Source organism: Lepus europaeus, chromosome 11 (genome assembly GCF_033115175.1).
Source record: "Lepus europaeus isolate LE1 chromosome 11, mLepTim1.pri, whole genome shotgun sequence".
NCBI lineage: Eukaryota > Metazoa > Chordata > Mammalia > Lagomorpha > Leporidae > Lepus > Lepus europaeus.
This window is the reverse complement of record NC_084837.1, coordinates 85,732,008-85,744,462: the sequence shown is the minus strand read 5'-3', so window position 1 is coordinate 85,744,462 and position 12,455 is coordinate 85,732,008. Positions and strand designations below refer to the sequence as shown.

The 12,455-nt window shown below is 55.3% G+C and overlaps 1 protein-coding gene across 1 annotated transcript in view; it reads left to right on the top strand.

The window, feature by feature from the left end:
• Positions 1-12,120, top strand: part of DAPK2 (death associated protein kinase 2) — a 144,503-nt gene extending 132,383 nt beyond the window's left edge. Inside the window, exons 10-12 of the mRNA XM_062204797.1 lie at positions 8,969-9,058; positions 9,157-9,240; positions 11,949-12,120. Coding sequence (XP_062060781.1) covers positions 8,969-9,058; positions 9,157-9,240; positions 11,949-12,029 — 255 coding nt within the window. The 3' untranslated portion in view covers positions 12,030-12,120. The remainder of the gene's footprint in view (positions 1-8,968; positions 9,059-9,156; positions 9,241-11,948) is intronic.
• The last annotated feature ends 335 nt before the right edge of the window (positions 12,121-12,455 follow it).

The window sequence follows — 12,455 nt, the reverse complement described above, 5'->3', positions numbered from 1 at the left end:
ACCTGTGCTGTCACGGACGTCATCAACTTGCTTGGCGAGCACACTGCCAAATATGAGAGGTCCCCTAACTGTGTCAACATTTCCTCCCATGCTGCCCAGGAGGGGGAGCCACCAACTAAGCAATGCAGGGCCAACTTTCTTGTGCAGGTCAAAATAAAAATGCAATAAAAGGGTGCAACGTTGGCGATGATTTGAAGTAGGGAGACTGGAAAGAGGGGAGGAGAAGCGGTGCGGTGAGAAGTGTGGACTCAGCCACCCAGGGCGCATGCTGGGGAGCCCCTCAATGCCCTCCCTTCACAGCCTCTGGCGGGGCAGGCTCGGCTGGCGAGACCCCGGGCTGAGTCACAACCGTTTCTACTAAGCCTGGTTGTCCTCTCATGGGTGACGCCACCCCGTGTTCCTGGTGACGCCTTCCCCTCTAGGTGTTTCTAAGCAGACTCCTTCTGTACTAAGGGCCTCCAGAGGCAAACTGAAGTGAATTGAGAAACTCCCCAAGGCTTTCAGAAGACTCAGAGTGTCTGTGAGCGTCCTGTGTCCCTTGGTGAAACGGAGCGCCTTTATGCTTTGGCACCAGAAGCTGAGGCTGCTGGGAGCCCTGGGAGCCTGCGAGATGCAGCCGGAGGAGCTGCTTGCCTTGCACTCCTGCTGCCCACCGCTGGCTCTCAGCAGTGGCATTGAGCGCAGGCTGCTAGGGTCCAGGGGAGTGGAGAGATGCTGGCCCCCAGAGGGAGGACAGCCTGGGGATTTTTCATTAGCCAGACTGTAAATTAAAGGTCGGTTTCCGGAGACACACCAAGAGGGTTCCTGGGAGGCGGGGAGGAGAAGGGGGGGGTGATACCCCCCTGAATGAGAATGGATCCCCAAGGAGGCTGCAGCATCAGTGGCCCTTGGCGGGAGGTAGCCTCTGCCCATCAGAGTGTGAGATTGCCCACCTCTGTGTCAGCAAGGGTGGTGACACGGCTCGGGGAATGGTGGCGACACGGCTCGGGGAAGGGTGGCGACACGGCTCGGGGAAGGGTGCTGCTGTGGATGTAGAGGGCTGGCAGTGGAGGGACAGAGCAGAAAATAATGGCAGGAGAAGCCACAGGCCCCTCCCCTGCAGGGGATCCTAAAGGTGGTGCTTCCTGCCTCCCTCCATCCCTGCCCAAGGGCAGGTGGCTGTGTGCCCAGCCAGCACCGCCCCCTCCCCCAACCCCACCACCGCCCCTGCTGCGCTGCCCTTCTGTGAATGTCTGGGGAACTCAGTGCCTCTTCTCCTTTGCGGCACTCTTGGCCCCTGGAGAAGATTTCTTTGCCTGCTGGATAGGAGACCCTGCAGAGGGCATATTCAAGCCGTAGAAGGGGCCGGCTCAGTTGAACAAGCATAGATTGTGCTCTGGCTCTGGGGGAGCTGACAGATAAGGGTAAGACAGACACTGACTATGACTCAATGTCTGGGGCAGTTGGGGACCCTCTAGATGGGAGGGTGGCAGGCTGTGCTTGAGCGATGACACAGTGTCCCCTAACCTAGAAAACAGGAACAAGATGAGCTCTGACCGCGACAGGGCAGGAGGGGCAGCAGAGAGCAGGGGCTTTCTCAGGGAGGTCTCACCAACACTGGCACCTGCCCCTCCCCGCGCCAGTCCTTATAAAGAACAGGAAAAGCCCAGCTTGGAGTCAGGAATTTGGAACTGTTGGCTGAAGGTGGAATGGAGAGAGTTTATGGGCTTTAAAAAGGGGAAGAGTTTTTAACTTTTTTTTGAAGATTTACTTTATTTATTTGAAAGACAGTTAGAAAGAGAGGGAGAGAGAGACAGTTCTCATTGCTGGCTCATTCCCCAAATCCCCACACGAGCCAGGCTGAAGCCTAGGCACTCCATCTGGGTCTCCCACACCGGTAGCAGGGACCCAAGTACTTGGGCCATCCCCTGCTGCCTCTCAGGGTGTGCATTAGCGGGAAGCTGGATTGGAAGCAGAGTCAGGACCTGGACCCAAGTACTCGGATTTGGGATGTGGCCATCTCAAGCAGCAATTTAATCCGCTGAGCCAAACGCCTACCCCCACTTGGAGTATTTTAAGGCAAACTTCTGAATTATTTAATTTTTAACTATTTCAGCAGAAGTCTCTGATGGGGCTTTCCTTTTAATCTATCCACTGTGCCATTATCACACTCAACAAAACCAGCAGTAATTCCTCCCTCTCATCTGGATACCAGTTCAGACGCACCCCACCCCACCCCCCTTCTCAAGGGGGTCCCATGATAGTGGTTTGCTCAAATCAGGATCCACGCACCATCTACAGGTGGCCCCGGGTTGTTAGGTCCATCTCTCAAGTCTCTTGGTTTTGTAACAGTGCAGGAGGGAGAGCTTCGGGAAGATTTCTGGGGGAATGAAAAACCACTCAGTACACTGATGGTCCTGGAGAGAGTGGCCATGCTGAGACCTCACTCAGAAAAGCGAGGCCAGGCCAGGAGCATTGCTGCCTCCTGCCTGGATTGGGTACCGCGTGGGCTCTCGGCCCTTCTGCGGCTCTCCCTCCCCGCCTAGGAGGAATCAGAGGCTCAGGTGCGCCTTTCCTGGGAAGACAGGTGGGCAGCAGGCCCCAGGCTCCAGCCATCAGAAACAGGTAGAGTGACAGCAGCACGGGGCAGGAGAGAGATGTGGGTGCTCCTGGCTTTCCGTGGAATATCAGACAGGAGAGATGGCACAGCCGAAGGTTGGGAAAGCTGCAGTCTGCTTGTAGTTTCTTCAGGAGGCCTGGCATTTAGAGAAAACCGTGTCTTAAAAAGCCAGGATTCCATTCTCGCACCTGGACGTCGGCTGTGGCTGCTGCGGCTGCTCTGTGAATGTCGGTGTGGACCTTGCATGCCCACCAGCCTCTTTCCAAAGCATTTGCATCTGCAGGAACAAAACCAGATGTCAGCCACAGCTTTCTGTCTTCTTGCCTCCTTCTCTGACCTTTGTCCAGGGCCCCGAAGGCATTCCCAGGAGCCTGGGCAGAATTGTCCAGACTCCCTGGCTGGCGTCACCGAGGGCCCACAAGGCTGGAAGGTGGGCACCGTGTGTCTACAGAGAGGGAGGATCGGCAGAAGACAGACCCAGCTCCATCTCCCTGTCCCCTCCCTACTTTGCTGAACGTTGTTTGAGCTGCAGCTCTGACTTCGAAGGCTGAGGCACAACTCGGGCACTTAGTGAGCCCTCAGCAACCAGGCGGGCTCCGCCTCGGGGGTCTGCGGCTGCGGGTAGCATTTCAATAGGCCCTGGGGGTGAACTATTGTACCTTCTCCGGTCCCTGACCCTGGGACTGGTCCCCCTTGACATTTCAGCGGGGGGCCCTTAGCTCACTCGTGGCACTGCTGGGCCGGTAGAAAGTGGATTCTTGCTACGTGTTGACTTTCCAGCAATGGGCTTGAGCCACTTCTGTCCTGAGTGTTCTGGCCAAGCCGAAAGTGGACAAAAAAACCTCCTTTCCTCCCAGGCTACAAACCCTGCCTCTCCAAACCCTTTTTGTGAGAGACAGGCGCCCCTGCAAGGTCATTCACGTTCCTGTGAGTTGCAGTCATTGCTGTGGAATCCCAGGTAGTAGTGGGCTGGGGCGGCAGGGTGCCAGTCACCCTGGGAAGGAGATGCTAGGAGTGGGGAGGGGTCAGAGGTAGAGGGAGCTATTGAACACAAACAGGCCTTTGGCCTAGCAATTACCATGCTGGTTACTGCTTAGGGCGCCCATAGTCTGCATACGAGTTGCTGGGTTTCCTTCCTGCCACTACCCCCAGTGCATGGCCCAAGTGACTGGGTTCCTGTCACCCGTGTGGGAGGCCTGCATGGAGTTCCCAGCTCCTAGCCTCTGGCCAGCCCCGTTCTGGCCATTTGTAGGCATTTGGGGAGTGAAGCAGCAGGTAGATCAGACTGTCTCTCAAATAAATAACATTTTAAACGTATGTTTATTTTCAGCTACTCAAAAGGCAGAGTGATAGAGAAACAGACAGAGGTACAGAGAAAAAGATCTTCCACCTGCTGGCTCACTCCCCCAAATGGTTGCAATAGCCTGGACTGAGCCAGCCTAAGCCAGGAGCCTGTAACTCCATCTGGGTCTTCCATGTGAGTGGCAAGGACCCAATTACTTAAGCCATCATCTGATGCCTTCCAGGGTGTGTTAACAGGGAGTTGGATCAGAAGGGGGACAGCTGGGACTTGAACCAGCACTCTGAAACAGGTGGCTTAACTCACCGTAACCTGCCCCTAAATAAACAAATGTGTTACAGATTAAAAAGCAAATCCAGAATAAGCCATCAGGCAGTGACATGTGCAGGGAAGAAGCTGGGCGTGGCGTAGCAAGTCCTGGGGCCAGTGGCGGTGCCGTTTTACAGAGTGGTCGGGGAAGGCTCTCTGAGGAGGTGACATCTGAGCAAGGCCTGACCCAAGGGACAGCATGAGTGTAAGTGGGACTCAGACAAAGACCTGAGACCCTGGCTCACAGACCAGCAAGCAGAGCAGTGTGATGGGAGCCAAACGGGCAGGAAGGAATGGGGGAGGAATTCAGGCTGGAGGAAGCTGCCGGTGGTGCAGGCCCTGGGGGTGTCCAGGAGCTGGTTGGGTTGTGTGGAGAGAGCCAGCAGGCCATGGAGGGTTTGGAGAAGAGGAAAAGGCAGGTCTTCAGCAAAGAGGAGTTGCCCTCTGCCTACTTTTGGGTCCCCTTCCAGGTGGGACCTAGACCCACAGTGGGTTTGCTGGTGCAGTGGGTGGGAAACCGATGGTTAAGGCAAGGGTCAGGAGAGCTGGGTATGGCCTGAGGTCCCCACAGTGCCTTTGGTCTGTTTCCCTTTCTTCTCTATCTTCCTCCTCTCTTTCCTTCTGCATTCATTTTTTAAAAAATATTTATTTGAAAGGCAGAGAAACGGTGGGGTGGGGGGGGGAGAGGGAGAGGGAGAGAGTGGGGGGGAGCTCTTCCGTATGCTGCTTCCACTCCACAAATGGCTGCAACAGCCTATTCTGTGCCAGACCAAAGCCGGGAACTGGAACTCCATCCCAGTCTCCCATGTGGGTGGCAGGGGCCCAAGTACTTGGGCCTTCTGCTGATTTCCCAGGGAGCTGGATTGGAAGTGGAGCAGCGAGGACCTGACCCTGCACCTGGATTATAGGATGCCGGCGTGATGGGCGATGCCTTAACCATCTGTGTGACAGCGCCAGGCTCTCCTCCTGCATTCTTTGACCATGCTACTGTGCTCCAGTTTGGAGGGTGCATAACTCTGGCCTTCTCGTCTCCCACCCCAACCCCCATGGAACTCTGCCTCTCACTGACAGCCCTGTAGGGCCTCGGGGAGTCTGGGTGTCTTGACCCCCTTCGTGGTGCTGTGGCCAGGCTCATCCCGGTGACCTGGGCTTCTTGTCGACAGCAGGGAAAAGGTCTCAGGTCCTGGGATTTCTTTCTAATTTGTCCCTTCAGTGGCTCAGAGAAGCAATGTAACCACACAAGTCTCCAGCATCCACTGCTGTTGGGTCTGGGCGGGGAGGAGGAGGGGACAGGGGGTCATGGCTGTAGATGTGAAGAGAGTTTCTACGTCCTCGGGTTGTTTCCTAGCTGTGGGATGACTCCCCTGCCAGCTGACCGAGACAGGCCCTGTGTGGAATGGGAGCACAGAGGCAGGCTTAGAAGTTGTCTTGCAGGAAATTGCGCTTGAACTGGGCTGTGAGATTATGCAAGGCCTTGCAGTAGCCATGGACTAGACCTCCTGCCAGGGATGCTGAGACCAGAGCAGTGCGGCCAGTCACGGGCACTGCTTCCTTCTGGTGCCCGGGGCCATGGTGGAGCCGAGCAGGAAAGGCCGGGCACTCCGGCTGCCATGCGCTTGGCTGCCGCGTGCTCTGGCTGCCACTAGGGGACCAGGCCGGCACTGGGTCATCCCTGTGCTGCCTCACACAGCGTTCCCTGGGGCACTGCCCTGAGAAGGCTTGGAGCAGAGGGAGACCCAGGCTGCCTGGGACCTCACGCGTCACCCAGGCAGCTCACTTTCTTGGGGTCACAGCATCCTTGGAGAGTGGATGAACGCTATGGACTCCCCTCCGGAGAAACGTGTGTCTGTACCTACACACACTGCACTGGTTTTCATTGAGATATAATTAGCTATTTTAAGATGTACGGTCTGGTGGTTTTCAGCATAGTCACGACGTTGTGTGATCGTCATCACTAGCTAATCCCAGAATGCGTCCGTGACCCCAGACTTTCTCCCCCACACTCAGCCCCTGGCGACCTCTGTGTGTTTTCTGTCTTTGTGTACCTGCTTATTCTGGGCATTTCATAGAAATGGATACATACAATAGGAGGTGTTTTGTGTTTGGCTTCATTCATATAATGCTTTATTTTAAAATTTTTTTAAAGATTTATTTATTTGAGAGACAGAGTTGCAGAGAGAGACACACACAGAGAGAGAGAGAGAGAGAGAGAGAGAGAGATCTTCCATCCACTGGTTCACTCCTCAGATGGCTGCAACTAGTGGAACCAGGCCAATCTGGAGCCAGGAGCTTCTTCCAGGTCTCCCACATGGGTGCAGGGACCCAAGCACTTGGGCCATCCTCCACTGCTTTCCCAGGCCATAGCAGAGAGCTGGATCAAAGGAGGAGCAGCCAGGACACAAACCAGTGCCCATATGGGATGCCGGCACCACAGGCAGAGGCTTGACCCACTGTGCCACAGCGCTGGCCCCACGCAGGACGCTTTATTGTTCTCCAAGGCCGTCTGTGTTGTAGCAGGCTCCAGAACTCCATGGGTATCCCTGAGTAATGTTCCAGAAGGTTGTTCTGTGGCATGGATAGACCCTTCTTTATCTGTTCATTAGCTGATGCGCTTTGGGGTCGTTTCCTCTTTGGGGCTATTATGAATACACTGCCATGAACATTTATGTCCAAGTCCACACACACTACATCTGGAAACACAGAACCCCTAAAGCCACAGCTTGATCTCTTGATCTAGGAAAACCTCATTCTGCAGAAAAGGGGGGATTCAGGAGGGAGTAGAGACGGCAGGAAGATGAACAGTTCGTCACTACTTATTGAGGGGTGCTGGGGCTGGCACTCCGTAGGCCCACATTGCTTTATGATGGAACAACTCTGTTACCTGATGTCATTGTCCCCATATCACAGATGAGAAAACTGAGGCTCAGAGAAGCGTGCCAGGCCTCTTGGGAACATGAAGATTTAAGCTGAGCCTTGACTCCCAGACTGGGAAATGCAGCTGCACATGGCGTCTCTGCCTCACCCTCACCCTCATCAAAACCCCTATTTCCTTCTATTTTAAAAAGAATGGTTTTTATTTGAGAGGTGGAAAGAGAGAGACAAACAGCCTGAGCTGGCATCCACCAGGTCACTCCCCAAATGCCTACGATGGCCAGGGCTGGAGCCAGGAGCCAGGAATGTAGTGTGGGTCTCCCATGTGGGTGGCAGGAACCCTGTTACTTGAGCCATCGTCTGCTGCCTCCCAGTCTGCACTGGCAGGAAGCCGGAACCAGGTCTAAGAATCAAACTCAGAGACACAGCTGTCTTAACCTCCAGGCCACGTGCCCATTCCCTAATTTATTTTCTAATGGAGCGCTGATGCCCTGCTAGGCCCAGGGCTGCCTGTGCACTCCCCAAGTGCTGTTAAAATGTCGCTCTCCACAAAGCAGTTAGCGTTCCACTGCTAGTGGGGTAGCTATGGTTCCCAGTAACCTTTCGTGTAGTTTATGATTAAATAGAAGAGAGGAGCTTGAAGCCTGGAAACATGAAATAACGATAAGGAAGGAAACCTTGACTACCTGATTCGGGCAGTGTACGTTAGGTGCATTTATTGCACTATCACACCATATCCCATGAATTATTAATCCAAAACATGTTTTTAAATGTTTAAGAAGGAAATGCTAACTGATCTGATCATTATACATCATATATATGAATCAAATTGTCACAGTCCTGCTGTAGAAATACAATTGAGACAATTTTTAAAATATTTATTTATTTGCTCCGCCTTGCGGCGCCGGCACACCGGGTTCTAGTCCCGGTCGGGGCGCCGGATTCTGTCCCGGTTGCCCCTCTTCCAGGCCAGCTCTCTGCTGTGGCCAGGGAGTGCAGTGGAGGATGGCCCAAGTGCTTGGGTCCTGCACCCCATGGGAGACCAGGAGAAGCACCTGGCTCCTGCCATCGGATCAGCGCGGTGCGCTGGCCGCAGTGCGCCTATCGCGGCGGCCATTGGAGGGTGAACCAATGGCAAAAGGAAGACCTTTCTCTCTGTCTCTCTCTCTACTGTCCACTCTGCCTGTCAAAAAAAATAAAAAAATAAAAATAAATATTTATTTATTTGAAAGGAGGAGAGAGAGAGAGAGAGAGAGAGAGATCAATCTTCCATCCACTGGTTTTCTCCCCAAATGGCCATAACAGCCACAGCCAGGGTTGGGCCAGGCGGAAGCCAGAAGCTTCATCCGGGTCTCCCACATGGGTGCAGGGGCCCAGGCACCCATCCCAGTTGCTCTCCCAGGTGCATCAGCAGGGAGCTGGATCCGAAATGGAACAGCCGAGACTTAAAGCAATGCCCACATGGGATGCTGGCTTGCAGGTAGCGGCTTAACCAACTGCACCACAACAGCAGCCCTTAAAATATTTTTTTTAAAGAATACACATTTTAAAAAGTAAAAAAAAAAAAAGATACCCATGGCAACCACCAAATTGGTTTCACGGCCCACAGTAAATACCGTATGTTAAAATAAGATAACCGCCTGCCCCTGCCTCCTGCTGGACCCCTTGGAAGGGGCAGAGGCTGCAGCAGAGCCAGCCTGTGGGTCTGGCTGTGGTAATAACAGCTCAGGGCCACAGGGGGCCTCTGAACAGCTGCGACCTGGGCAGCCCTAGCCTCGCACCAGCCCTGTGTGCCCTGCTGGGGCCGGGAGGTGCCAGGGTTCTGCAGGGAGGGGGTGGCCGCCGCCCGAAGCCCCCGCGTCAGCCCCATGCTCTGCTTCCTCTCTCAGCCGGTGGACAATCAGCAGGCCATGGTGCGCCGGGAGTCCGTGGTCAACCTGGAGAACTTCAAGAAGCAGTACGTCCGCCGGCGCTGGAAGGTGCGTTGGGGTTGGGGTGTGGGTGGGGAGCCCTGGCGGCTCTCCCGGCTCTCTGTGTGTGGTCTCACCTGCCCGTCCCTTCCCTTGACCTCCCTCAGCTCTCCTTCAGCATCGTCTCCTTGTGCAACCACCTGACGCGCTCCCTGATGAAGAAGATGCACCTGAGGCCAGACGAGGACATGGTGAGTGAAGGCGTGGTCCCCTTTCTTGGGCAGAAGCCAGGTGTGTGTGTGTGGGGGGGGTGGGTGGGCGGGCGGCACAGGGCTGGAGCTCCGCCGTGGGGCAGCTGGGAGCTGTTTCCAGCCTGTGCTGCTGCTGGCCAAGTCCCAGTCTGCCCTGGAGCCTGGTGCGTGATCTGCAGGTGTTTGGGGAACCTCTGGGTGGTGTCACTGGGGGAGCTGGAGTCCTTTCCCAGTGGCCTTCAAATGGCCCTGCTGCCACCATTCCCCCTCTCCTGCCATGGCCTCTCCCCGGGACCCAGGGGATGCTGGGGAATGAGCACGGCAAGCTTTATAGTCTGTTTTCATTCCTGTTTTACTTCACTTTACCTGCGCCAATGATGCTCATATTTAGATGCCCTCTTGTAGGTGAGTGCCTACAGGCAGTCCCTGGCTTGGGATGTTTCCACATCATGTTTTCCAACTTTATGGTGCTGCAAAAGTTTTCCCATACAATGATTTTTGCTTTTTACTCCAGAGCAGTATTGCATAAACCACACAAGATACGCACAGCACTTCAATAAAATGGGCTTGTGGCTGGATGATTCCGCCCACCCCAGGGTAATGTAAGGGTCCTGAGTGTGTTCGAGGCAGGCAGGGCAAAGCCATGAAGCTCAGCAGATCAGGTGGATTAGATGCACGTAAAGTGAACCGTAACCCAGCAGTAACTGAGGAGCATCCACAATGAGAGGCTTAGCCTACAGCATGCTGGGGAAGGTGTCAGGACTCAAATCTGCCTCATACTAACTGTGTGACCTTGAGGAAGTTACTCAACCTCTCTGTGCCAAGATGTTATCTTCTGCAAAATGGGGTTATTAATAGTCGCTGAGGATTAAATGAAGATATAACCTTAAAACCTGTGTGCAAGTGTTGCCGATTATTTTTGTGGTTTAAAATCCTCCCGCGGACTGTGGAGTGCAGCGCCAGGGTGTGTATTTCAGTTGGTAGGGGTTCCCTGGGCGGCCCCTTCCCACTGCTCACTGACTGTCCGGGTGGGCCCCGAGGGGACAGAAGGTGACTCCCAGCTCAGGAAGGGGCTGGGACACAGCTGCCGGAGACAGAAGGGCGAGCAGCCCTGCGCAGCACCAGGATGCAGCGCCCCCAAGCGGCCCCCCAGGACCCAGTCCTGTGCACGTGTTTGGGGCTCCCTTTCTTCAGCCTGAGCCCCTGTTGATTTTTGCTCTTGCCAAGACATGAGGATTTACGGCTCCAGAGGCCCGGAAAAACGGCGGAGCTTTGGACAAACCGCGTCCCTCCTGGGCCCTCCATCTGCTGTGAAGCGATGGGACGCCTCCCTGTGAGGATCTCCGAGGACGACAGGCAGACTTGACCCCAGCTTCCTTTTTATTATTTGGCTCTGACTCAGGCTTAAAAGCTGCTATTCAGCAGAGCTACAGCCGGGCCTGGCCCAGGATGTATTTGGCTTACGTTGATCTTGACCGTGGATTTCCAGCTGGCTCAGGCTGGATCCAGGAAACAGAGAGCAGCGGGGGGCCTGGGGGGCATACCAGGCTGGGGGCTGCAGGCACAGCCGGGCCGTCCTCACACACCTCGGTCCTTGGGGAGAGAGGACCAGAGGGTGATTGAATAGAACATGCATTTCTTCCTTAACTTTTGGCTTTGTGCAAACATTTAAAAATAGGACTGTCTACTCAAACACGGCTCCCTCAGCTGCTCACGGGAACAAGTTAAAAAGGGTTGGACCCCAGACAACTGATATACAGTTTTGCTAAAGGGACTTTCCTTAAAAAGAAGAAGAAGAAAAGAAGAAGAAGAAGAAGAAGAAGAAGAACAAGAAGAAGAAGAAGAAGAACAAGAAGAAGAAGAAGAACAAGAAGGAAAAAGAAGGCGATTGGGAGAGGGGGGAGGGGGAGGAGGAGGAAGAAAAAGGAGCCATGATGGATGGATGGGTCCTTCTGTTTGCAAAGCATTGGCATTGAACTTCGGACAACAGGTTGTTTTTGGCTTTGGTGTTTTTGTTATTTTGTTTCACAGCAGCTTTTTTATGACTCAAGTGTTTTTGCATTAGTTCTCATCATTTTAATAATGAGATTTGATAGGAGCAACTGGAATGAAGACACCGTGCCCTCCGGGGTGGCGGCCTGGGCACTGCTTCCGCCAGGGGCCAGCTGACGGACTGCGCTTTATGCTTTTCTTCTTGCACAGAAATAGAGCTCAGAAATCATTTCAAGGCTCACACTGCACAGCAGGGCTTGCTCAAAGCACAGCGTGCCCCGGTCAAGGAGGGGAGTGGAGAGGTGGCTGTTGGGAATTGGGGAGGGACCCGCGGCACACACGTACACCTGCGTGCGCGTGCACACACACTTTGTCTCTAGACTGAGCCCAGGAGACCTGTCCCCCTTGGGACCACCTATCCCAGCAGTGTGGGTTGTGTGGCAGGCACGGAGAGCACCAGATGGAACTCCCCTCTCCTGGTGTACCAGATGTAACCAGGCCTCTCCTGGTGCCTGGTTCCCCTTCCAAGCCCTGCCAGCTTCCCTGTGCCCTGGAGGCAGGCTCAGGACAGGGATCCGCTGGGTCTGGCCTCATTTCCGGGCCCTCCCCCGCCCCTGCCCTCCAGCATCTGCGTCCCTGGCCTCTGACGTGCAGGCCCCCGCCCCGTTCCTGGCCTCTCCTGACCGTCTTGCCCTGGGCCTCTTGTTTTTCCCCAGAGGAACTGCGAGAGCGACACGGAGGAGGACCTGGCGCGGAGGAAGGCCCTCCACCCCCGGCGGAGGAGCAGCACCTCCTGACCGGAGCGGCACCCTTCCCCCTGCCGGGGAGGTCCCGGCCCCGCGGGGCTCCCTTGCGCGCGGACTCTGGGGTCCACCACAGTCCCCAGGCCGTGTGCATCCCTGAGCACTTTGCAAGAGCGATGTGGCTGCAGGCGTCGGAGGACTTTGCCAGGGAGCTGGGAGACCCTGGGCGTCCTGCGCCGGAAGCTTGGGCAGGGCCAAGGCTCCTGATGGTCCGTGCAATGGGCTTCCTCTCTGTGCCCAGCTCAAGGCTGGGACTGGGCTGTGCGCTTGGGAAAACCACCTCGCTGGGCATGCTCCTCGCCCTGGGGTGCAGGTCAGACTCGCGACCCCCACGGTTGACGAAGTTCAGGACAGCCTGGTCACAAAAGACTCCAGGAGTGGGTGAATCTTGACCGAGTGAGGGACCAGCCCTGCGGCCTC